General features: G+C 48.7%; 1 protein-coding gene across 1 annotated transcript in view; it reads right to left on the bottom strand.

Annotated features, from left to right (window-relative positions):
- LOC115458777 (dynein heavy chain 1, axonemal-like) overlaps positions 1–27622 on the bottom strand; it is a gene marked incomplete at its 5' end in the record, with an annotated part of 332737 nt that overhangs the window by 6433 nt on the left and 298682 nt on the right. The window contains 1 exon segment of the mRNA XM_030188593.1: positions 26440–26618. Coding sequence (XP_030044453.1) covers positions 26440–26618 — 179 coding nt within the window.

Below are 27622 nucleotides of genomic sequence, written 5' to 3'. Positions count from 1 at the left end.
ATATATGATACAATCCTGCTTATAATCGAACGAGAAAAATGCCCAAGTTCCGACCTAAATCGGGAGATGGACGTTTATCTCACAAAAACGAATAACACAGTATAATCGAAAGCCAAACTTGGACGTTTTCAACTGCACTCCATCGCGGAAGCGTACAAAGTTGACGGGGGCGTGTCGGAGGCGTGGTGAAGGCGGGACTGGGGCATGGTTATCACCCGAACAGAGATGGGCGCCTTTCGCCGATAATGGAAACAAAGTATGCGTTTGTAGCTAGAATTTAGGGCACTTTTCCTGGACCTTGTTTTTTCACAAATAAGGCCCCACAAAGTGCCCTAAATGACCAGATTACCACCACAGGGAATCGGGGATGACCTCCCTTGACTCACCCAGTGGTCACTAACCCCCTCCCACCACAAAAAATGATGTTTCACAACTTTTTATTTTCACCCTCCCTGGCAGCAGTATGCAGGTCCCTGGAGCAGTTGTTAGGGGGTGCAGTGGACTTCAGGCCCACCCCCCCTACCTGTTACAATTGTGCTGCTTAATGCTTAGTCTTCCAACCCCCCCAAACCCACTGTACCCACATGTAGGTGCCCCCCTTCACCCCTTAGGGCTATAGTAATGGTGTAGACTTGTGGGCAGTGGGTTTTGAGGGGGATTTGGGGGGGCTCAACACACAAGGGAAGGGTGCTATGCACCTGGGAGCTCTTTTACCTTTTTTTTTTTTTTTGTAAAAGTGCCCCCTAGGGTGCCCGGTTGGTGTCCTGGCATGTGAGGGGGACCAATGCACTACGAATCCTGGCCCCTCCCACGAACAAATGCCTTGGATTTATTCGTTTTTGAGCCGGGCGCTTTCATTTTCCATTATCGCTGAAAAGCAAGAACGCCCAGCTCATAAATTATCGAATAAAACATGGACGTCTATTTTTTTCGAAAATACGGTTCGGTCCGCCCCTTCACGGACCCGTTCTTGGAGATAAACGCCCATGGAAATAGACGTTTTCGTTCGATTATGCCCCTCAATGTCAGCACAATACAAATAAAACACCTTAATGGGCACACATTAGAACATTCAAATTAAAGAAATGATAAACATGATGTCCGCACAATACAAATGACATGCCTGAATAGGCATACATTAAAACAATTAAACATAATGCTCATAATGTCAGTACGATACAATGTACAGTTGAGACATATAGATGGACAATTTGGGTAGGGCAAAGTCATTAGGATAAACAGATGGGTGACAAATTATATGACTAGTTGAATAAGGTATGAGGACCTGCTCTTAATTACAGGGTGTGCAGAAAGTTTGTTATACACGTATCCCCGTGAGCATTTACATCACCTCTATGGCTGGCATAAGTGCTTGAGCCTAAGCACATATGCACGTATATACCCAGTTATACTAGCACCCACCTTGCTTCACAGAATAGACTTCCACTAGGCGCCCTCTAGGTGCCTAAATGAGGCATCTCTTTATAGAATTGATGAGCACATACTCTAATCCCTGTCAATCACAGGCAATTTTATATAGCGAAGTTACTTACCTGTAGCAGGTATTCTCCGAGGACAGCAGGCTGATTGTTCTCACTGATGGGTGACGTCCAACGGCAGCCCCAGGATCGGAGATCTCCCTAGCAACAAAGTTTGCTAGAACTCTCGCGCGTACCACATATGCGCGACCGAGTTCCCGCCCGTAGCACGAACGTGCCTCAGTCAGTATAGAAAGCAAAGACAAGGGAAGATTCAACTCCAAAGGGGAGGAGGGCGGGTTGGTGAGAACAATCAGCCTGCTGTCTTCGGAAAATACCTGCTACAGGTAAGTAACTTCGCTTTCTCCGAGGATAAGCAGGCTGCTTGTTCTCACTGATGGGGTATCCCTAGCCCCCAGGCTCACTCAAAACAACAAACAAGGTCAATTGGGCTTCACAATGGGGAGGACAAAACAGAGATTGACCTAAAACTGAAACAACTACTGAGAGTGCAGCCTGGAACAGAATAAAAAAGGGCCTAGGGGGGTGGAGTTGGATTCTAAACCCCAAACAGATTCTGCAGCACCGACTGCCCAAACCGACTGTCGCGTCGGGTACCCTGCTGGAGGCAGTAATGAGATGTGAATGTGTGGACTGAAGACCACGTCGCAGCCTTGCAAATCTCTTCAATAGTGGCTGACTTCAAGTGAGCCACTGACGCTGCCATGGCTCTATGAACCGTGACATGACCCTCAAGAGTCAGCCCAGCTTGGGCATAAGTGAAGGAAATGCAATCTGCTAGCCAATTGGAAATGGTGTGTTTCTCGACAGCCACTGCCCTTCTGTTGGGATCGAAAGAAACAAACATTTGGGCGGACTGTCTGAAGGGGCTTGTCCGCTCCACATAGAAGGCCAATGTTCGCTTGCAGTCCAACATGTGCAACTTACGTTCAGCAGGGTGGGTATGCGGACGGGGAAAAATGTTGGCAAGACAATTGACTGGTTCAGATGGAACTCCGACACCACCTTTGGCAAAAACTTAGGGTGGGTGCGGAGGACTACTCTGTTATGATGAATTTTAGTATACGGAGCATGAGCTACCAAGGCTTGAAGCTCACTGACTCTACGAGCTGAAGTAACAGCCACCAAGAAAATGACCTTCCAGGTCAAGTACATCAGATAGCAGGAATTCAGTGGCTCAAAAGGAGGTTTCATCAGCTGGGTGAGAACGACGTTGAGATCCCATGACACTGTAGGAGGCTTGATAGAGGGCTTTGACAAAAGCAAACCTCACATGAAGCGAACAACTCAAGGTTGTCCAGAGATAGGCTTACCCTCTACATGATAATGATAAGCACTGATTGCACTAAGGTGAACCCTTACAGAGTTGGTCTTGAGACCAGACTCAGGCAAGTGCAGAATGTATTCAAGCAGGGTCTGTGTAGGACAAGAACGAGGATCTAGGGCCTTGCTGTCACACCAGACGGCAAACCTCTTCCATTTGAAAGAATAACACCTCTTCATGGAATCTTTTCTGGAAGCAAGCAAGACTCGGGAGACACCCTCAGAAAGACCCAAGGAGGCGAAGTCTACGCTCTCAACATCCAGGCCGTGAGGGCCAGGGACTGGAGGCTGGGATGCAGAAGCGCCCCCTCGTTCTGAGTGATGAGGGTTGGAAAACACTCCAATCTCCACGGTTCTTCGGAGGATAACTCAGAAGAAGAGGGAACCAGATCCGACACGGCCAAAAGGGAGCGATCAGAATCATGGTCCCGCGATCCTGCTTGAGTTTCAGCAAAGTCTTCCCTACCAAGGGTATGGGAGGATACGCATACAGGAGGCCCTTCCCCCAATAAAGGAGAAAGGCATCTGACGCTAGTCTGCCGTGGGCCTGAAGTCTGAAACAGAACTGAGGGACCTTGTAATTGGTCTGAGAAGCAAAGAGATCGACCAAGGGGGTGCCCCACACTTGGAAGATCTGATGTACTACTCTCGAGTTGAGATACCACTCGTGAGGTTGCATTATCCTGCTCAACCTGTTGGCCAGACTGTTGTTTACGCCTGCCAGATACGTGACTTGGAGGAACATGCCATGATGGAGAGCCAAAAGCCACATCCCGATGGCTTCCTGACACAGGGGGTGAGATCCGGTGCCCCCCTGCTTGTTGATGTAATACATGGCAACCTGATTGTCTGTCTGAATTTGGATAATTTGGTTGAACAGCCGATCTCTGAAAGCCTTTAGCGCGTTCCAGACCGCTCGCAACTCCAGGAGATTGATCTGAAAACCTGATTCCTGGAGGGTCCAACGTCCTTGAGTGTGAAGCCCATCGACATGGGCTCCCCACCTCAGGAGAGACGCGTCCGTAGTCAGCACTTTGTGCGGCTGAAGAATTTGAAAGGGACGTCCCAAGGTCAAATTGGAGCGAATTGTTCACCAATGTAGGGAACAGATGGTCGCAGCAGCCCTTCCAGAATCTCTGGAAGAATGGCTCGGAGGCGCTCGTCCAGAGTGTCTGTTGAGCAAGGCAGTGGAGCCGGTACAGGCGACGAAGTCAGAATCTGCCTTGGGCGTGGAGGCGGTACCAGGCTGTCTGGAGAAGAGCGCATCGACACCTCCTGTATAGAAGGTGAGTGGTCCTCCCGGCATCGACACTTCACGGTCTTTTGGCATCCCAGAGTTCTCGGTACCGTGACGGGAAGGCGACCGATGACGGTGCTTCTTCGCCTTCACTCGAAGCACGTCACTGGTACCTCCCGGTACCGACGAGGAAGACGTGGAATCCACACGTTTCCTCGGGGCTGGATCCGAAGATGGTCGGTCTCGGTGGGCCTGTACCGCAGGAGCCCTCGAGGCAGGTGGAGACCCACTCGATGGCTCACTGCTACCAGCATGGGGGACCCCATGGACAGCCATCACCTGTGCTCCCGACATCGATGCACTCTCCGATGCCGACATCGATACCGCTGTCGATGACCTCGGTACCGCTGCTGCCGTCGACGTCGAAGAACCGGACGGGGCTCTGAACAGCAGGTTCCACTGAGCCGATCTCGCCACCTGGGTCCTCTTTTTTAGTTAAAGACACAAAGTGCAGGCATTGGACTGATGACCAACCCCCAGACACTGAAGACACAAAACGTGCGGATCAGTTAGCGAGATCGTCCGGTTGCACTGCGTGCACTTCTTGAAGCCGCTGGCAGGACATAAGCGGAAAAATCGCATTGGCGAAATCAAAACTTGCGATGATGCCGAAAAAGGGCACCAAAACCAGGGAAAAACCCCCGTATGGGCGGCCAAAAGGGCCGCTCACGAAAGCGAAAGGAAACTTAGAGGCCAAACACTAAGCGATAAAGGAAAACTTTTTTTTTTTTTTACTTTTTTAAACAAACAAGAAAGAAACTCGACGAGGAAAAAATCCCGACAAGCAAACGAAGAGATGAACAGTGAAAACAAAGCTGTGAGGGCTCTTTCTGGGGCACAGAGCAGCGAAAAAACAGCCACCCTGACCGCGGAAAAAAAGAGAATGAAGCACGTTCGCGCACGCAAGGACTCTAGCAAACTGTGTTGCTAGGGAGATCTCTGATCATGGGGCTACTGTTGGACGTCACTCATCAGTGAGAACAAGCAGCCTGCTTGTCCTCGGAGAAAAGCCTATTTCTGTGCGCAAAATGTTCTCCATCAACAGGCAGGACATATGCAATTACAGAGGTGGTGGAGTAGTCAGGATGGATCCAGATTAAACTTTGTGCACTTCAGAGCCCAGAAACCTCTGGAACAGTGTGTTCTGGCTATGTGTGATGGTTCCTGTGCTGCCATCATTGCTTCTGATTCTCAGTTTGTTACATCAAGTTGAATTAAATGGATGTTTTCTCCTATTCTCCTCCATATATTAAAAAAAAGAAAAGAACAGATTCCGGAGTATGACAAACAACAAATAAATAATGAGGGTAATTTGCTTCATATTTTGTAAACACTTCTTTGTAGCTTGTTAGCCACTTTGAACTCAAAATTGTACGGGGAAAATGTAGGGTATAAATGTCATAAATAAATAATAATTCTATAACAGGATGCCTAATAAACAAGCTGGTTATAATGTCTTTTGAAAGCACATTCTGTAAGTAGAAGTCAATACCTGCTTTCCTTTATTGACTACTACCAAAACAAGCTTACATTTAAGGCACCAGCCCTATATCTGGTGTAACTGTCTGTGCCTAGATGTTAGCACAAACACAAATAGATGGTAGAATTTTCTAATTTATGTGCAAACTTTTCCGCTTCACCCATGCTCCACTCAAAGTCTGTCTATGCAAATGCCGACTGACAATGTACGCACTATCAAATTGTGGTGCATACTTTTCTGCTAGTCAGGATGACCAAATAGCCACCCTGCACATGTCTAAACTTGGGTATACATATAAAGTATCACATACCATGTAAAATGAGTTTATCTTGTTGGGCAGACTGGGTGGACCGTTCAGGTCTTTATCTGCTGTCATTTACAATGTTAATAATGGCTTATGGAATTTTCTTTTAGGAAGCTATCCAAACTTTTTTTTTAAACCCCGCTAAGATAACTGTTTTTACCATATTCTCTGGCAATGAATTCCAGAGTTTAATTACACATTGAGTGAAGAAATATTTTCTCTGATTTGTTTTAAATTTAGTACTTTGTAGCTTCATTGTGTGCCCCCTAGTCCTAGTATTTTTGAAAAGAGTAAACAAGCGATTCACATCTACCCGTTCCACTCCACTCATTAACTAAAGACCTCTATCAAATCTCCCCTCAGCCATCTTTTCTCCGAGCTGAAGAGCCCTAGCCACTTTAGCCTTTCCTTATAGGGAAGTTGTCCCATCCCCTTTATCATTTTCATCGCCCTTCTCTGTACCTTTTCTAATTCCACTATTTCTTTTTTGAGATGTGGTGAGCAGAATTGCACACAGTATTTGAGATGTGGTTGCACCATGGAGTGATACAAATGCATTATAACATCCTCATTTTTGTTTTCCATTCCTTTCCTAATCATACCTAACATTGTATTTGCTAGGTATTATTAGGAAACATGACATCTTCCAATATTGCTTCCTTCCAGGTAGCAAAAGAAGACTGTACCAAGGTTGACAATATGAGATTTACATTCCATGGGGGGGAATCACTGGCCTTCTCAGGGTCTTCACTAATTTCACTCCATGTAGCAAGTGCACCACATACCCGATGGGAAGCTGATGCTTTGCCCAGCATCAAACCTCAATAGTATGCCAGGACTGACATCCACACATTTAAAGAAGCCAATGCCAACCCATTAACCAGATTTTCCTGCAAAAAATCCAGAATCTCTGGCTCTAATGACTGCAAGGGTACCAAATGACAGTCCTGACACTACCTCTCAAAGACTCACCACACTCTGATGTACACTCAGGAAACTGAGGTGGCTATAACTTTACCAGAGAATCCTCTTTTACACAGCCAACTCCATTCAAAAGCCTAGCTGTAAAACTATATGGAGCTGGAATTGCATCCTCATTAGACTCTGGTCGTGGGCGTTTTTTGTTTTTTTTTTTGGGGGGGGGGCAGTGCCCCTCCAAAAGGCTTGCCACCTCCTGACCCGAGTGGTGCGGCATCTCCCTCTCACCTTTCACCCCCTTCCTTGCAGGTTCTGGTAATAGCACTCCCTCTCCCATCCTTTTCTCCTCTCCACTACCCCTCCTCCAGTCTGCAGTATTCAAGGTGTCCAGACCAGTTCAGGGCTGCTGGCAGGGTTAGCGATGTAAGCATGCTGCCTTCAGCCTGCCCCAGAAGCCTTCTCTCTGCAGCATCCCACCTACGTGGGAACAGGAAGTTGCTGCAGAGAGAAAGAAAAGTGTGAAAAAAACATTAAATGAAAGATATGTAGAGAAGGAAAGGAAGAAGACAAGCGGAGAGAGAAGAAATGGAAAAGCCAACCTGGAAAAGAATTTAGAAGATGACTGACACAAGTGGAAAAGAGACTGGTACTAGCCCAATTAGAAAAATAAAATGCTCAGACAACGAAGGTAGAAAAGAAAACATTTTTATTTAATGCTTTTTAAGGACTAAGATATGCCTGCTTTGTGAAATATACATATTTTTTCTAATTTTGCAGAGTGCAGGAAAAATACATATCTGTTTCTCTTTTACCAGTATTTGCACTGTTTAAACAGTCTGACTTTCTTGAGGGAATCTCTATTTTAGTTTTTGTGGGCCCCTATTTTGTATCATGTGAGGGTCTGTCTATGTTGGTCTACTGCGTGTGTGTGTTGTTGTTTTTTTTAAATAACCATAATGAATATTTATGAGATGCATGTATGGAAATGAATATGCTAATGTGCCAAGCCACACCCTTTGCTACCCCAAATGAACGGTCAAACTACGCCCATGACTCTGGTTCAGTAGGCCTTCTGTCAACAGAAACTAATGAGACATCTACTGCCAACAAAATTAAATCCCCATATCACAGGACTCCTCAGCCAGTCTGGAGCTACGCAGACCATTGGGCCATCATGCCTTTCTATCCTCTGAATGTCTCTGCCCAGCAGAGGCTAATGTTGGAACACATATAACAGAGCTGAATGGGACCAAGGCTGGGCTACAGCATCAATCCCTTCTGACTAACTCTCTCCTGCAGCTGAAGAACCTGAATCCCTTCGCATTGGCTGCTGATGCCATTTTACTGGACTCCCTCAGTGCTGATTCATTCTTGAGAAAAGGTCCTGTGCCAGGCTCCACTCTCCCGGACCTACAACATTTTTGCATGGAAAGTTCATTAGAATACTGTTCACTCTTGCCATATTTGATGATGAGAGGTCTTGTAGGTGAAGTTCTGCCCACTCTATTATCATTGCTGCTCCACTACCAGCAGGCTCTTCAAGCCCCCCTGGCCATTTACATAGGTCGCCACTATTGAATTATCCAACAGAACCCAGACTGCTTTTCCCTGGATGAACGAGGCAAATGCCAGAAGGACCAGGTGTATAGCTCTCGCTTCCACTCAGTTGATCGACCAAGTTGCTTCTTCCTTCAACCATAGACCTAGAACCACTTGTTCCATACAATGAGCTCCCCAGCCCCAGCTCCCCAGACTAGCATCTGTAGTCACTAGCATCTACTCTGGGGTCTCCAGACTGATTCTCTTCTCTAAATGAGGAGCTTGCAGCCACCACACCAGACCCTTCCTTGATTCCTCTGACAGTGACAGGCACATACCCAAGTCTTGAAACTGTGGGGGACCATCGAGATAAGAGAGCTCTTTGATGAGGCCTTATATGGGTCTGGGGAAACACTTCCAGGATTGCTGCCAAAGACCCCACATTTTTTTTTTTTTTAATTTTACTTTATTGCATTTTTTAAAACAAGGAAACACCAACCAGAGCAAAATGTCCAATAATAAATGTAACAGTATATAAGAAATTCCCCCTACCATGTGAATATCAGTGAAACAATGGAAGATGCAGAAGCAGACACAGTGAAAGATGAATGACAACCTTTATTGTAAAATGCAAGTAAAAGGGTGCCCAATAAAGCCGTGTTTCACCCTGCAGGGCTGCTTAAAGGGCGATACAATACCTCAAGGAGCAATCCTGTCACTTTCCTCAAAATAAAAGACCTGCGGATAAAACATAAGGAATGCCAAGCCAAATGCAAAGCTGAGATAAGGAGGGCAAAAAAGGACTTTGAAAAAAAGTTAGCGTTAGAAGCAAAAATACATAGTAAAAATTTTTTTAGATACATTAAAAGCAGGAAGCCGGCTAAAGAATTGGTTGGGCTGCTGGACGAAAATGGTGTTAAAGGGGCGATCAGGGAAGACTGAGCCGCAGCGGAGAAATTAAATGAATTCTTTGCTTCGGTCTTCACCGAGGAGGATTTGGGAGGGACACCAGTGCCGGAAAACATATTTGAAGCGGGCGAGTCGGAGAAACTAAATGAATTCTCTGTAAACTTGGAGAATGTAATGGGTCAGTTCTGCAAACTGAAGAGTAGTAAATCACCAGGACCTGATGGCATTCATCCCAGAGTATTAATAGAACTGGAACTTGTAGAGCTACTGTTAGCAATATGCACTCTATCTCTAAAATCGAGTGTGGTACCGGAAGACTGGAGGGTAGCCAATGTTACGCCGATTTTTAAAAAGGGTTCCAGAGGAGATCCAGGAAATTATAGACTGGTGAGTCTGACGTCGGTACGGGCAAAATGGTAGAGGCTATTATCAAGAATAAAATTACAGAGCACGTACAAAAACATGGGCTGATGAGACAAAGTCAGCACGGATTTAGTGAAGGGAAGTCTTGCCTCACCAATCTACTGCATTTATTTGAGGGGGGGGGGGGGGAACAAACATGTGGACAATGGGGAGCCGGTGGATATTGTGTATCTGGATTTTCAAAAGGCGTTTGACAAACTGCCTCATGAAAGACTCCTAAGGAAACTGGAGAGTCATGGCATCGGAGGTAGGGTATTACTATGGATTAAGAGCTGGTTGAAAGATAGGAAGCAAAGAGTAGGGTTGAATGGTCAGTATTCTCAGTGGAGAAGGGTAGTTAGTGGGGTCCCGCAGGGGTCTGTGTTGGGACCGCTGCTTTTTAACATATTTATAAATGACCTAGAGATGGGAGTAACTAGTGAGGTAATTAAATTCGCAGATGACACAAAATTATTCTGGGTCGTCAAGTCGCAGGAGGAGTGTGAAAGATTACAGGAGGACCTTGCGAGACTGGGGGATTGGGCGTCCAAGGTAAAATTATGTATCATACCTGATAATTTTCTTTCCATTAATCATAGCTGATCAATCCATAGACTGGTGGGTTGTGTCCATCTACCAGCAGGTGGAGATAGAGAGCAATCCTTTTGCCTCCCTATATGTGGTCATGTGCTGCTGGAAACTCCTCAGTATGTCGATATCAAAGCTCCATCCGCAGGACTCAGCACTTAGAGAATTACACCCACAAAGGGACACTCTGCCCAGCTCACCACCGCCGAAACGGGGGAGGGGAATTAACCCAGCTCATCCCCACACAAGTGGGAGAGGGGAATCCGTCCAGCTCATCCCCGCGGAGTGGGGGAGGGACACCACCCCACCGATGTGGGTGGATCTGGCTTATCCTGCAACCGCAACCGCGGGAGGAGCTGACTGACCCTAACACCGCCGAAGCGGGAGGGGTACAAAGCTGCCCTATAGCCGCACGAAGCGGGAGGGAGCGCCAGCAGAATTTAGGTCTCAATCCAGCCCCGTAAAACGGAGGGGAGAGGAATGCAGCAGCTCACTGTAACACAAAATCGTCTCAACTCCTGAAGAATCCAATTGAAAAAACTTGAACACGAAGTCCTCCTGAACAGGAACTGAAAACTAAACTTGAACCTGAAATGCAACCAGAATAAAAACAGTACAGATATCTGGGAGGGGCTATGGATTGATCAGCTATGATTAATGGAAAGAAAATTATCAGGTATGATACATAATTTTACCTTCCATATCATCATACTGATCAATCCATAGACTGGTGGGATGTACCGAAGCAGTACTCACCCAGGGCGGGACATAGAAATCCCTGACCGCAACACTGAAGCTCCAAACCGGGCCTCCGCCCGAGCAGCCACAGTCAAGCGGTAATGCCTGGAGAAGGTATGAGCCGATGCCCAAGTTGCCGCCTTGCAAATCTCTTCCAAGGAGACGGACCCGGCCTCCGCCATCGAGGCCGCCTGAGCTCTAGTGGAGTGAGCCTTCAGCCGGATAGGCGGCACCTTCCCCGTGGCCACATAAGCCGCTGCAATGGCTTCCTTGACCCTTACGAGGACCTGCAAACAGGACAAACAGATGATCCGACTTCCAGAAATCATTGGTCACTTCCAAGTATCAGATGATGACTCGTCTCACATCTAGATATTTGAGAGCAGAGTACTCCTCTGGGTAGTCCTCCCTACGAAAGGATGGGAGACAGAGCTGCTGATTCACATGGAAGCGAGAAACAATCTTGGGCAGGAAGAAAGGCACTGTGCGAATAGACACTCCTGCCTCAGTGAACTGCAGAAAGGGCTCTCGACATGATAGCGCCTGGAGCTCGGAAACTCTTCTGGCTGAAGTGATAGCCACCAAAAAGACTGCTTTCAACGTCAGGTCTTTCAGAGATGCCCTCGACAAGGGTTCAAAAGGCGGTTTCTTCAAGGCTCTTAGCACTAGATTGAGATTTCACGCAGGTACCACTGAGTGCAGAGGAGGGCGCAGGTGATTAACTCCCTTGAGAAAGCGCACCACATCTGGCTGCGAAGCCAGGGAAGCACCCTTCAGGCGGCCCCTGAAGCAAGCCAGAGCCGCTACCTGGACTTTAAGGGAACTGAGCGACAGGCCTTTCTCCAGACCTTCTTGCAGGAACGCCAACACTGAAGAAATTGGAGCAGTGAAGAGAGAAAGGGAGCCTGCCTCACACCACGATGCAAAGGTACGCCAAACCCTGGCGTAAGCAGTAGAAGTAGAGCGCTTCCTCGCGCTCAGCATAGTGGCGATGACCTTGTCTGAGAAGCCTTTCTTCCTCAGACGCTGCCGCTCAATAGCCAGGCCGTAAGACCAAAGGGGGAGGGATCCTCCATCACCAAGGGACCCTGATGCAACAGGCCCTGCTCCGCTGGCAGTCGCAGAGGTCCGTCCACTGAGAGCCTGATCAAGTCCGCATACCAGGGACGTCTGGGCCAGTCCGGACCCACCAGGATTACCCGGCCCGGATGCTTTGCCACCCGGTCCAGTACCCTGCCCAACATGGGCCAGGGCAGGAACACATAGAGAAGCTCCTGTGTCAGCCACTGTTGGAGAAGAGCATCTACTCCCAGAGATCGAGGGTCCCGTCCTCTGCTGAAAAAGCGCGGCACTTGGCAATTGGCCGATGACGCCATCAGGTCTAGGCTCGGCCGGCCCCAGCGCTTCGTGATGTCCAAGAAAGCCTGAACCGATAGCTGCCACTCTCCAGGATCCAAGGTATGGCGACTGAGAAAGTCCGCCTTGACATTCATGACTCCAGCAATGTGGGCCGCCGACAGCTGTTCCAGGTTCGCTTCCGCCCACTGGCATAGATTCATGGCCTCCTTGGCTAGAGGGGCGCTCTTCGTACCTCCCTGGCGATTGACATAGGCCACAGCTGTGGCATTGTCCGACAGGACCCGTACTGGCTTCAACGCCGGTACTGGGAGAAACTCCAAAAGTGCCAACCGAATGGCTCTGAGTTCCAGGAGGTTGATAGACCACTTTGCCTCTGCAGGAGACCAGAGCCCCTGCTCTGTCCTTCCCAAGCAATGGGCTCCCCAGCCCGTCAAAGAGGCGTCCGTCGTGACGACAACCCACTCCGGGGTCAAAAGAGGCATCCCTGCGGACAACTTGTCTGTCCTCAGCCACCAGCTCAGCGCCTTGCGCACCGCTAGGTCCAAGGGAAGGTGCACAGCGTAATCCTCCGACACCGGAGTCCAGGGCTGCAGCAGAGAGAGTTGTAGTGGTCTCATATGAGCCCTGGCCCAGGGCACTACTTTCATCGTGGCCGTCATAGAGCCCAACAGCTGCACATAGTCCCAAGCCCAAAGAGGAGAGGCTACTAGGAACTGGTCCACCTGAGCCTGAAGCTTGACAATTTGATTGTCCGGCAGGAGCACTCTGCCCACTTGGGTGTCGAAATGAACTCCCAGATATTCCAGGGACTGAGTCGGGCGCAGCTGGCTTTCCTCCCAGTTGATGATCCACCCCAGGGAGCTCAGAAGAGCAATCACCCGGTCTACAGCTCTGCCGCACTCTGCATAAGAGGGGGCTCGGATCAACCAGTCGTCCAGATAAGGATGGACTTGTACTCCTTCCTTTCGTAGGAAGGCCGCGATGACCACCATTACTTTGGAGAAGGTCCACGGAGCAGTAGCCAACCCAAACGGGAGGGCTCTGAACTGGAAGTGTCGGCCCAGGACTGCAAAACGCAGAAAGCGTTGATGAGGAGGCCAGATGGGAATATGCAGGTAAGCTTCCTTGATGTCCAAGGATGCCAGGAACTCCTCTGCCTTCACTGCCGCTATAACAGAGCGGAGAGTCTCCATTCGGAAGTGCCGAACTTTCAAGGCCCGATTGACCCCTTTGAGGTCGAGGATAGGCCGTACAGAACCTTCTTTCTTTGGTACCACAAAGTAAATGGAGTAACGTCCCTTGCCAAGCTGATCTTCTGACACTGGAACGACCACACCCAGATTGTCCAAAGTCTGCTGCACTGCCACAGCTTTGACCGGAGACTTGCAGGGAGAGTGTACAAACCCGTCTCTTAAGGGTCGGCAGAACTCTACCTTGTAGCCATCTCTGATGACTTCCAGCACCCAAGCGTCTGAAGTTACCCTGGTCCACTCGCCCAGAAACGAGGACAGGCGTCCTCCAATCTGCACTAGGCCATGGACCAGGGCCCCATCATTGGGTACGAGACCCTGGGGGAGGACCGGAGGAAGCACCTCCGGGACGGCGGTCTCTGCGAAAGGAATGCTGCTTGGGGGAGAACTTCCTCTTGAAGGAAGAGGGGGCAGAGGAGCCCGACTTGCCCGGGCGATACCGACGGTCTTCCTGAAACCGTCCTTTGGAGTTATCGGAGCGAGCACTGGTCCGAGCCCTGACCTCTGGTAACCTCTTGCCCTTAGACGTGCCGAGATCGGTCACAATTTTGTCCAGCTCGACCCCAAAAAGCAGCTTGCCTTTAAAAGGCAACTTAGCCAGGCGAGACTTAGAGGTGTGGTCCGCAGACCAATGTTTCAGCCAAAGCCACCGCTGCGCAGAGACTGTCTGAGCCATACCTTTAGCTGAGGCTCTCAAGACATCATACAGCAAGTCTGCCAAATAAGCCAAGCCCGATTCCAGGGCCGGCCAATCAGCCCTCAAGGAAGGATCCGAGGGGGAAGCCCGCTGCACAATCGTCAGGCACGCCCTGGCCACATAGGAGCCGCAAACTGAGGCCTGCAAACTTAAAGCAGCCACCTCGAAGGACGACCTTAAGGCCGCCTCCAATCTTCTATCTTGGGCGTCCTTTAGGGCCGTGCCACCTTCCACCGGCAACGCCGTTTTCTTAGTCACCGCAGTGATTAAAGAATCCACGGTAGGCCAAAGAAAGGCCTCCCGTTCACCTTCAGGCAGAGGATAGAGGCGGGACATAGCCCTAGCCACTTTGAGGCTCGCTTTTGGGACATCCCATTGAGCCGAAATCAAGGTGCGCATGGCCTCATGCACGTGGAAGGTTCTAGGCGGGCGCTTCGTCCCCAGCATAATGGCGGAGCCAACAGAGGCTGAGGGAGAGACGTCCTCCGGAGAGGAAATCTTCAAAATGCTCATGGCCTGCACTAACAGGTTGGGCAAATCCTCTGAGCGAAAGATCCGCGCTGCAGAGGGGTCATCCGCTCCATCCGAGCGGGAATCCCCAAAGGACCATTGGGAGAACTCAGATACGCTGCCCTCATCTACATCAGAGGAGACAGAGTCCTCTAGGGCCTGGAAATCCACCTGAGGGCGTTTGCTTCCAGAGGCCTCAACCCCTTTATCAGACAGGGGGGCAGGGGCAGCGTTTTGCATAAGAAAAGCCTGATGTAGCAGCAAAATGAACTCAGGGGAGAATCCCCCGAACAGTGCACTTCTGCAGCTTGGGCCACGGCCCTAGCCGCACCCTCAACCAGCGCTCGCAAGAGCGGGGGAGAAACGTGCTGCGCATCCAAAATGGCGTCCGGCGCGAAATTCCGAGAAGGAGCCGCGCGGGAAGAACGGTGCTTAACTTTGGCCGCTTTCTTACCGTCGCCCGAATCAAGGGCGACCATAGTATTAACGTCTCCCAGCTCGAGGGCGGCCCAAGAAGAAGCCGTCCGAGCAGAGTGGCCGGCCAACATGGAGTGGGTGAGCAGCGGGGGATTGGCGCTTATGGCGGGAAAAACCGCCGCACCGGAGGAAGAACCGGGACACTGACCGGCCTCCAAACTGATGCTTAACAAAGGCGATTCAGGTTTTGAAATTCCCGCATCCCCGCTAGACGCACCCACGCGGTCCGGGGAGCGAATCCTCGCGCCCTCGCCCTCCGACGCCATAAGCCACTTGGAGACCGAACGGGGAACCCCCTGCCCGCTATAAAAAGGTAAAATTACCTGCTTCTCGCTCCGAGCTGTAACGAACTGGTGTCCCAGTGAGCAGCTGCAATAAACGTTGAAATAAATGTTGAAATAAACGCCCTTAAAGACGTCCCAAAAAAATTTTTTTTTTTTAACGGAGCCAGCGGGAGGGGAGAGAAAAGGAGGGACCTGGCACCACCAGGTTTGCACTTGCTCAAGAAGAGCCCTCAACTCCAGGTACTCAACAAAACCTAAAAATTAGGCTTGGAGACCTAGCCAGAGCTGCTGCTGTGTGTGACCACCACTTGCTGAGATAGAGAACATACTGGGGAGTTTCCAGCAGCACATGACCACATATAGGGAGGCAAAAGGATTGCTCTCTATCTCCACCTGCTGGTAGATGGACACAACCCACCAGTCTATGGATTGATCAGCATGATGATATGGAAGTGGCAGATGAAGTTCAATGTTGACAAGTGCAAAGTGATGCATGTGGGTAAGAGGAACCCGAATTACAGCTATGTCATGCAAGGTTCCGCGTTAGGAGTTACGGACCCAGAAAGAGATTTGGGAGCAGTGGCGTTCCTAGGGGGGCGGACACCCGGGGCAGCGCCCCGCCCCCAGGTGCAGCACCCCCCCGATGCAGCGCGGCCCCCCCCCCCGGTGAAAGACCCCCCCGGGTGCATGCCGCTGGGGGGGGGGGGGGTGCCGCAGTGCGCGCCTGCTGCGAGTTTACTAACTTTGCTCGTTCGCTGCAGCTCCCTCTGCCCCGGAACAGGAAGCAACCTGTTCCGGGCCAGAGGGAGCTGCAGCGAACGAGAGAAGTTAGCGTACTCTCACAGCAGGCGTGCGCCGCAGCACCCCCCAGCGGCGTGCACCCGGGGCGGACCGCCCCCACCGCCCCCCCCCTTGGTACGCCACTGTCTGGGAGTTATCGTTGATAAGAAGTTAAAAACGTCTGCCCAGTGTGCTGCCGCGGTTAAGAAAGTGAACAGAATGTTGAGTATTATTAGAAAGGGATGGAAAACAAAAAGGATGATATAATGCCTTTGTATCGCTCCATGGTGCAACCATACCTCGAACACTGTGTTCAATTCTGGTCGCCGCATCTCAAAAAAGATATAAAGGAATTAGAAAAGGTGCAGAGAAGGGCAACGAAAATGATAAAGGGAATGGAACGACTTCCCTATGAGGAAAGGCTGAGAAGGTTAGGGCTCTTCAGCTTGGAGAAAAGGTGGCTGAGGGTGATATGATAGAAGTCTACAAGATAATGAGAGGAGTAGAGCGGACAGATGTGAAGCATTTGTTTACACTTTCAAACAACAACAAAACCAGGGGACACAAGATGAAGCTAGAATATGGTAGATTTAAAACAAATAGGAGAAAGTTTTTCTTTATTCAGCGTGTAGTTAGACTCTGGAACTTGTTGCTGGAGAATGTAGTGGCAGCAGCTGGCCTTACGGAATTTAAAGGGGGTTTGGACAGATTCCTGAGGGAAAAGTCCATTGAACATTATTAATTTTTTTTTTTTTTTTTTGGGGGGGGGGGGGGGGGGGGGGTTGCCGGGTTCTTGAAGCCTGGCTTGGCCACTGTCGGAGACAGGATGCTGGGCTTGATGGACCCTTGGTCTTTTCCCAGTATGGCGGTGCTTATGTACTTATGTACCTAGGAAAACAGAGCTGTGAATGAGCAAGGATCCTCTCTGTACTTAATGCTCTGTTTTCCTGGGTGTCATATAGCTGGCTATCAGCAAATAATCAAGTGCTGGCCGGCTAAGTTTAGCAGCTAAACCGGACCGCATAAATATAGCAGTCCTATCTTTGGCTGCTATAAATTTAACTGGCAAGTGCTGAATATTCACTTAGCCGGTTGTTTTAGCTAGCCAAAAAAAAAAAAGGATTTTCAATGCGAGACACTGGAAACAGCCCTGCACTGAATATCCAAGGTTAGCACCAATCGCAGCACTTATGAGGGCTGCCTCCAGTGAGCTGAAAATCAGGCCCTGTAAGTTTACTCAAGTAATATGCTTGCCATAGCTGTTGCCTCAAAATTTGATTAACTGGCAGATCCCAGGTCCTACAGTACCTACTTGTCTCTCTACAGGTCATAGCCAAGCACGGAAACAACATACAGATCTATTCTGTAGTGAGGCCCAGGGGATGCCATTGCAATAGGTCTTTCAGGTCTAAAGGGAGCTGAACATTTAGCATTCTAGCAAAAAGCTTAATCCAATGAGAAATAAGCACCAACCTTCCCATATCCTGTCCAACACAGATTCAAGTATTTTGGGGAAAATAAATTGAGCGATGAGAAGGGTATGTATACCAATGATATAGAATCTTTACCCCTTGCTCGATCAGGTTGGTAGAGACAGAAATCTTTAAAAGCATTCTGATGTATATCCTGCCATTCCCTGGTAGAAAAAGAAAAGCCCAAATCATTTTCCCACTGGATCATATTCTGTGGCTTACAAAGGGCTCCTCTCACCAGCAGGTCATACAAAGAAGATATTAGTTTCCTCTGAGATACCCTCTTTGCCAAAAACTCCACAAAAGGAGTAAATTTCCCACTGAGTCAGCCTTTCAATAGTTTATCTTATAGCAGGCAGCATAACTGAAGATATATAAAATTCAGATAGAAGGCCAAAAGAATCTCTCAACTGCTGAAAACTGTTTATCTTATTTATTTTATTATCAACTCCTACCTCAGCCAGTCCTAGACTGCTGGAGATTAAGTACTGGATGAAGCTGGAATGCACAGGATATTTATAAGATTATGTTCAAGCCAGTGGTTCTCAGTCTACACCTGCTGGTAGGAGTGTGTATACCTATGTGTCTCAACTGGTCTAGAGGGATGCTAAGGATGCAGGTCTTAAAAGATCCAAGAGCTAAAAAAAATCACATGGCTATATTCAACCTGGCAAGGCCTCAAGATCCTCAATATATTAGAAAAAAAAGTTTTCCAAGGGGCCATGAAAAATGTGAAGAATGCTGCCCATCAACTTTAAATTATGTAGTACCATTATTCTATAATGAAAGTATGATCCTTTAGAGTCACTCCCATCAGACCTGCAAGTTGAAGTTACCCAACTCATCTTATATGATCCAACTATGATTCTTATAATACTGTATCTAGAACAGCAGCACTGCAATAGTGGCATTCAGAATGGCATGGCTCAGATCATCTGGCCTTCAAGAACATGAATGTGAACATCCTGTTGATGTATCTTGCATAGGTGACAATCCATTTGGGGAAAAAAGTTAAAGATGCCATTACCTAGGCACAAGATCATTGCATTACACTACAGGAGGTTTCCTCAGCCTCTGAATCAGGGCCACAGAGAGAGGTGGCAGGGGGGACAAAATTCCCCAGGCCCGGGCCTCCAGGGGAGGCCCGGCACCGCAGTTCCACCCGCCCTCCGTTGTCAACCGTCTGCCAGTGGGCCGGGCCCCCTGCATTGAAATCACAGCGCCTCTCACCTCCATGTGAAAGCACTGCAGGCAGCAGCAGATTGCCTTCCTTTGGGCTTCCTTCCCTCCCTGTGTCCTGCCCTCATCTGACATAACTTCCGAGAGGGCGGGACACAGGGAGGGAAGGAGGCCCAAAGGGAGGCGATCTGCTGCTGCCTGCAGTGTTTTCACACGGAGGTGAGAGGCGCTGTGATTTCAATACAGGGGGCCCGGCCTGGTGGTGGATGGAGGGGGGAGGTTGGGGTGGGGGAGCAGCGGCAGCGAGCTCGGGTGGGGGGGCCCCAGGAGCGGCCTTGCCCCGGGCCCGGCCCAGTCTCTCAGCAGCCCTGCTCTGAATCACCCATTTTGATCTCACTGGAATCAACCCATGTTCTTCAAAACGCAGTACACCAGAAGTCAGGGCTGCCGAGAGGGGGGGGATAGGGGGGACACAATTCCCGGGGCCTGGGCCTCCAAGGGGGCCCGGCGCCGCAGTCCTACCCACCACCGCCACCAGGCCCCTTCCACCCGAACCCTCGCCAGCAGAAGTACTGTCTTCTGTTCTGACTCCGGCGTGCGTGGCCCACACAGACGCGCTCCTCTCAGCTGATCTTCGCTGTACTCTGCAGGGCTTCTGTGCGTCTGACGTGCAGGATGTCAGACGCACAGAAGCCCTGCCTGCAGAGTACAGCGAAGATCAGCTGAGAGGAGCACGTCTGTGTGGGCCGCGTATGCCGGAGTCAGAAGACAGCACTTCTGCTGGCGGGGGTTTGGGTGGAAGGGGCCCGGCCCGGTTGGGGAGGCGAGTGGGACTGTGGTGCCGGGCCCCCCTTGGGGCGGCGACAACAACCTGGGAGGGGGTGGCAGCGGGGGCGGGGCGGCCTTGTCCCGGGCCCTGCCAGAAGTAGTATGTAAAATGTATCAGCTATATTGGAGGCCAAGGTCATACTCCCAAAGACAGAAATGAAGGGCTAACTTAACTGGATATTCAGAAATATTAGTTAATCAGCATTGCTGACTATATCAATTGAAAGTTAAACATTTTATTCAGTTAAGTTAGACCAGCTATTTGTCTTTAAATAGACGCCAGGGCTTTTTCTGAGGGGGTACTTGGGGGTAATGAGTAATGGCACCTTTTCCATTGTCCCCAAGTTTTAATGAAAGAGCTCAGGCTCTACACAAAAATTCTGCCTTGTTATAGATTCTGTGACTAGTTGCAGGGGGCCTGGTTATTGTGGATTGGGTCCCTCAGTGATCACCCCACCCCTGAAGGGTGGCCTAGCAGTTGAGTCTTTCCTTCCTTCCATTCATTCATCTCCTTTCTATCTGAGTACATCTCGCCTTCGTCGCTGTTGTCGTACCTCTCCTACTCTTCTCCGTACTCTCTTGCTCCTTCTCCTGCTCTCCGTTGGGGACATTAATCCCAATCCTGGTCCTCCACATCAGCTCTCATCCTATTTGTGAAGTCACACCGTGATATCTCCAATCTAATTTCTGTACCTCTCCTCCCCCCTCCTTCCCTGCCTTTCTCTTGCGCTCTGTGGAATGCCCGCTCTGTCTGTAACAAACTTTCCTACATCCATGACCTCTTTATCTCTTGTACTCTCCCATCTGCTTGCCCTAATTGAAACTTGGCTTTACCCTGAAGACTCTGTTTCAGTCGCGGCCCTATGCCATGGAGGTTATCTTTTCTCCCATACTCCTCGCCCGGTTGGCCGCTGGTGGTGTGGGGCTACTACTTTCACCCTCTTGTAGATTTCAACCTCTTCTTCTACCTCAGTCTCACTGTTTTTCTTCCTTCGAAGTCCACTCCATCCGTCTATTTGCTCCTCTGCCTCTCTGAGTAGCAGTCATTTATCGACCCCCCTGATGTCCCTTTATTCTTTTCTCACTGACTTTGATGCTTGGCTTTCCTTCTTTCTTGAACCTTCATCTCCTTCCCTCATTCTTGGGGATTTTAACATTCATGCTAATGATCCCTCTGACTCTTATGCTTCGCAGTTTCTCGCTTTAACATCCTCTTTCAATCTTCAATTGTGCTCCACTGCCCCCACTCACCAGAATGGCCACTGTCTTGATCTTATCCTCTTCTCTAACTGCTCACTCTCCAGTTTCTGTGCCTCAACTCTTCCCCTCTCTGACCATCATCTGATAACTTTCACACTTAAACACCCTCCTCCCCAGTCCCATCCAATCTTAACCAATACATTTAGGAATCTTCAGGCTAATGACCCTTCTACTCTGTCCTCCAATGTTTCAAATCTCTTCTCTACCACTATGTTATCCAAATCTGTCAATGAGGCTGTCTCTTCCTATAATACTATTCTCTCCTCTGCTCTGGATACTCTTGCTCCTCCCATTCCCCGTTCTGTAAAACGTACCAAACCCCAGCCTTGGTTAACCTCTAGAATCCGCTACCTATGTTCCTGTGCCCGCTCTGCCGAACGCCTTTGGCTGAAATCCCGTGCCCATGCTGACTTCACACATTTCAAATTTTTGCTGACCTCCTTCCAGTCTGCTCTTTTACTTGCCAAACAGGACTATTACATCCAGTTGACAAATTCTCTTGGCTCAAACCCTCAACGTCTCTTTGCCACACTGAATTCTCTCCTCAAAGTGCCTTCACCTCCAACCCCCCCTTCAGTTTCCCCCCAGACTCTGGATGAGTTCTTTCATGATAAGGTTCACAAGATTAAACTTGAATTCTCAGCCAGGTCACCGCCACCTCTCCTTCCCTTAGTCCATTCTCTCAACCCTCCAACCCCTGCCTCCTTTTCTTCCTTTTCTGAAATCACTGAAGAGGAAACTACACATCTTATTTCCTCCTCAAAACCAACTACCTGTTCCTCTGATCCTATTCCCACCCATCTACTTAACACTATCTCTCCTACTGTCATCCCTTTTATCTGTCATATCCTCAGTCTTTCACTGTCCACTGCAACTGTTCCTGATGCCTTCAAACATGCCGTAGTCACACCACTCCTTAAAAAACCTGCATTGGACCCTACCTGTCCTTCCAACTATCACCCCATCTCCCTCCTTCCTTTCCTATCCGTGCTGTTCACCGCTGTTGCCTTGGCTTTCTTTCACCTCAAGCTATTCTTGATCCACTTCAATCTGGCTTTCGCCCCCTTCATTCAACTGAAACAGCACTTGCTAAAGTCTACAATGATCTGTTCCTAGCCAGATCCAAAGGTCTCTATTCTAGGTCATCCTTCTCAATCTATCTGCTGCTTTTGACACTGTTGATCGCAGCCTACTCCTTGATATGCTGTCCTCACTTGGATTTCAGGGCTCTGTTCTTTCCTGGTTTTCTTCTTATCTCTCTCAGCGTACCTTTAGTGTATACTCTAGTGGAGCCTCCTCTACTTCTATCCCACTGTCAGTTGGTGTACCTCAGGGATCTGTCCTGGGACCTCTTCTTTTCTCCATCTATACTTCTTCCCTTGGTACTCTGATCTCATCCCATGGTTTTCAGTATCATCTTTACGCTGATGACTCCCAGATCTACCTCTCCACACCAGAAATCTCAGCCGAAATCCAGGCCAAAGTATCAGCCTGCCTGTCTGACACTGCTGCCTGGATGTCTCAGCGCCATCTGAAACTAAACATGACCAAGACTGAGCTTCTCATCTTTCCCCCTAAACCAACCTCTCCTCCTCCCCCATTCTCTATTTCTGTGGATAACACTCTCATCTTTCCTGTCTCATCAGCTCGTAAAATTGGGGTCATCTTCGACTCCTCCCTCTCCTTCTCTGCACATATTCAACAGGCTGCTAAAACCTGTCGTTTCTTTCTCTATAATATCACCAAAATTTGCCCTTTCCTTTCTGAGCACACTACCAGAACCCTCATTCACACTCTTATCATCTCTCGCTTAGACTATTAAAACTTGCTTCTCATAGGTCTCCCACTTAGCCATCTCTCTCCTCTTCAATATGTTTAAAATTCTGCTGCACGACTAATATTCCACCAGTGTTATAATGCTCATATTAGCCCTCTCCTTAAGTCACTTCACTTGCTTCCTATCCGTTTCTGCATATAGTTCAAACTCCTCTTATTGACCTATAAGTGCATTCACTCTGCAGCTCCTCAGTACCTCTCCACTCATATCTCTCCCTACATTCCTCCCCGGGAACTCCGTTCAATGGGTAAATCTCTCTTATCTGCACCCTTCTCCTCCACTGCTAACTCCAGACTCCGTTGCTTTTATCTAGCTGTACCATAAGCCTGGAATAGACTTCCTGAGCCGGTACGTCAAGCTCCATCTTTGGCCGTCTTCAAATCTAAGCTAAAAGCCCACCTTTTTGATGCTGCTTTTAACTCCTAACCCTTATTCACTTGTTCAGAACCCTTATTTTATTATCCTCACTTTAATATTCCCTTATCTCTTGTTTGTCCTGTTTGTCTGTCCCAATTAGATTGTAAGCTCTGTCGAGCAGGGACTGTCTCTTCATGTTCAAGTGTACAGCGCTACGTACGTCTAGTAGCGCTTTAGAAATAATAAGTAGTAGTAGTAGACTACTGACACCTTTTTTGCTAGAAAAAACACACTGCCAGACACTGAATATCAATGGTTTAAAAACTGTACCTGCATCACACCTCTTGGTTCTCTTGTTCAATCGATAAACTTTTGGCTGAACATTAAGCAAAATATTAATCAATCAGCAGCAGTGGCGTAGGCAATTTTTGGGTAGGCCAACAGGTTGGATGGGTGGGCACTAGAGTTGCCAAATTTTTTGAAAGAGAAAAAACAGCAACCTGATGCACCCATGCAACCTGATGCACCCATGCTCTGTCCCTACCTCACTCCCCATAACTTCAATGAGGGTTGCAGTGCAGGCTTCAGTGGCTGCAGGCCAATTGAGAGCTAAGGGAAGTACAATAGACTGCACTATTCAGCCCCATTGAGCCATGGTCCTCCAACACATATATGGAATTGAAGCCAAACACATTCTGCATCCAGAGAACCTCCTGGCCCTCCACCAACAATGGATACAGAGCATAGCAAGGACAATTCTCCATAAAACTCATCATACAAAGAAATTTTGTTTTCTAGTGTAATCTCAATTACAGACATATTATAAATTAACTTTAAAAAATCTATAAAACAAAAGTCACTCAGAACCTAGAGCAAATTTACCATGCCAGTACTAACTTCCAAAAACAAAGATCCTACCTATGAAAAAGAAGTGCCTTAAATATTATAGAAGAGCCCTAAAATACAAATACATTTATCAGGAAAGCTGAACAAGCCAAATTACTACAGAATGCTACATAGAAACTTCATGCTAACAGAATACCTCAGTCACACACACAAGACACAAATGCCAAATACAGACTAAGTGACCACAAACTCTAGAATAGAAATTAAATGGAAACCCCAAGAAACTAGACCTTGTATGTAGTACAACACCAGAGAAACAAGAAAGAAAGGCATTTGCTCCTGTGCAAAATATAAAGATGGCACATGCCAGGGATGGTGTTAGGGGTTGCAACTAGGGCAATTATGCTTGGTTCCTTGGCCACAGAAAGCCTGCATGCTGGAAGCTGAAGGCGCAGCCTGGTAATGGACTTTGGGGTCCTTTCTTAGATTTCTGTCCTGGACCCTAGCCATGTTTAACATCAACTTTGGCAAGATGTACATTCAAAATCCAACATATTATATTCACAACATTGAATAAAATAATTTTTTATACCTTTTTGTTGTCTGGTCATTTTTTCTCAAATCATATTGGTCCCAGTCTCTGGTTTCTGCTTCCCTCTGTCTTCTCTTAACTCACTTGTCAGGGTCTCCTATTTGACATTTCTTCTTTCTCCATGTCCATCATCCATCTCCCATCTCTGTTTTCCTATATTTCCTTGTCCAGTATCTCCCGTGTTCATATTCCCTCATCCATCATCATTCCTCTGTGCACCTATGCACCCCATGCCCAGCATATCCCTTCTGTGTTCCTATTCTCCCCCTTGTCTGGTATCTCCCCCCCTCTCTATGTCAATATACCCCCCCTCTCCAGTGTCCAGCATTTATCTCTATTCCATATCCCCGTTCCCCCCTGCCCTTGTCAGGCATTACCCCTCTGTGCCCATGTGCCATCCCCATACAGCATCTCACATTTGTGTCCCTGTCCCCATGCTCCCACCTAATGCCCATCATCTCCCTTCTGTATACTTCCCTATGTCCCCTTTCTCCCTCCTCCACACCAATGTGTCCCTCTCCTCTCTGATCCCACCCCCCAACCAGCTTCTCTTCCTCTCTTTCCTTCCCCTTATGCATCTGGCTCTTTCTCCCTGCACCTCTCCCCTTCCCTCCAACCTCCCCTCTGCAAATCCAAAACCTCTCCCCTTCCTTCCAACCTCCTCTCTGCAAATCCAAAACCTCTCCCCTTCCTTCCAACCTCCCCTCTGCAAATCCAAAACCTCTCCCCTTCCTTCCAACCTCCCCTCTGCAAATCCAAAACCTCTATCCCTTCCCTCCAACCTCCCCTCTGCAAATCCAAAACCTCTCCCCTTCCCTCCAACCTCCCCTCTGCAAATCCAAAACCTCTCCCCTTCCTTCCAACCTCCCCTCTGCAAATCCAAAACCTCTCCCCTTCCCTCCAATCTCCCCTCTGTAAATCCAAAACCTCTCCCCTTCCCTCCAACCTCCCCTCTGTAAATCCAAAACCTCTCTCCCTTCCCTCCAACCCTCTGCCCCTAGTAAGTCCAGCACCCTTCTGTTCCCTTCAGGCCCCTCCCCTCCCAGCCTCCCCTTACTGGGCCAGCACCCCACTGACTTCCTCACCCTCTCCCACCCCTGCTGCAGCACTTCATTTAATGCTGTCGGCGCTTCTGTTGCGCCTCACAGTCTCCCACCCCCGCAGCGGCGCTTACACTTTGCTATGGCGCTACCTTACATCAACGCTACAGATGTTGCACCGACGTCCGACGTCCTGCTCCAGGGCCAGCGCGGCAGAGGGAAGGCCCTGGAGCAGGATGTCGGACGTCGGTGCCACATCTGTAGAGTTGCTGTCAGGCAGCGCCATAGCAAAGTGCAAGCGCTGCCGCGGGGATGGGAGACTGTGCAACAGCAGCGCCAACAGCATTAAATGAAGCGCTGCGGCAGGGGTGGGAGAGGGTAAGGATCTGCTTCTGGGTGGGCGGGCGGGCGGGCCTGAGGCTAAACTGGGTGGGCCTGGGCCCATCCAGGCCCACCCGTAGCTACGCCCCTGATCAGCAGGTTCCAAATTCGAAAGCAAACAAAGCATATAGGCATATAGTTGAATTTAGGTGAATTTTCAGCTGAAAAGTTAGGATGCCAACTTTGGTTCCTAAATTTAGGCACTCAGCTTCTCTTCTGAAAATTGGCTTCTATGTTTCTAAGCTCAGTTGCATGAACACTAGTTGGCCTATTTTAGACAGATTTGCTTTTACCTTAGTTTTAGTAGGATCAGCCATTAGTATGCCCTGGAACACTTTGGAAAGGTCTCTCAGGTTGAAGGTGTAGTGGGATTTGGCTGGAGTAGGCAACAGCTGTGATGTGATGGTGGAATACACTTTAATGGTAGCTTCCACAAGAGGCTTATTCAGGGACTCTAGATCAGAGGCTTTAGCTGCAGAAACAAGGGGAAAAAAACATTTCAGGCACAAAAAAAATGATAGAAAAATATGACAGAGACTGGAGCTTGTGATAGCGTGAGCAGATGTGAGGCACAGACCCTCCACAGACACAACCAAGCTACAGTGGTACAGTAAAACTCTTTATTGGATTGTGCATCAATTATATACACAGACCTAATCCTATCATAGTGCTGGTAACTTAGGAACCAAATATAATCCTCTGTAATTTTGTCCACAATATGAACATAGTACATAGTAACGTAGTAAATGACGACAGATAAAGAAAGACCTGTACAGTCCATTCAACTCATTTTACATGGTATGTGAAGGGAGTGCTTCCTGTTAGGTTGCAGCTAGTTAGCATGTATAGAAAAGAATATCAACTTAAAGTACAGCATTTAACCAACAAGGAAGGGCCTGGTTTCTATTAAGCCATGAAGTCAGCAATTCATAATATTCAACTGAGAACTTTCCTACCTTGGCCATACTTCTGCTTCCTTGTCCTAAACTTGTGGAGATAGGGCTTGAAGGACTATTCCTCTCAGCTCTGTCTTGTGCCTGCTTTGGGTTTTTCCTTCCCCCTGACTAGACCACACTCTCCTGAGTAAGAAGTATAGGGCCAGAATTTCCTTAATGTAGCACTGTGGGAAATGTACTTAAGAGGAAACAGATTTATTCCACACATTCTATCACATGGCCATAGGAACCAACAGGTGCCCTTGGCCTGGATTGGCTGCTGTCGTGGACAGGATGCTGGGCTCGATGGACCATTGGTCTTTTCCCAGTGTGGCATTACTTATGTACTTATGTAACATTTCAAAATGACTGGAGGTGCCAACACAATACAAATTATCCATTGTGACAAAACGCTTAGCCACCTGCCTGGGGTTACTCTGCGGCCACTTAGCGGGTCTATCTCCAGCAGAGCTCAGATCCGCCTGCACCTGCCACTTGTGCTCTACACTAGCACCCTCCTCCCACCAACTGGGTCAGAACT

This window comes from Microcaecilia unicolor, unplaced genomic scaffold (assembly GCF_901765095.1).
Source record: "Microcaecilia unicolor unplaced genomic scaffold, aMicUni1.1, whole genome shotgun sequence".
Classification (NCBI taxonomy): Eukaryota; Metazoa; Chordata; class Amphibia; order Gymnophiona; family Siphonopidae; genus Microcaecilia; species Microcaecilia unicolor.
The sequence above is the reverse complement of the archived record's forward strand: the minus strand, read 5'-3'. Positions and strand labels throughout refer to the sequence as shown.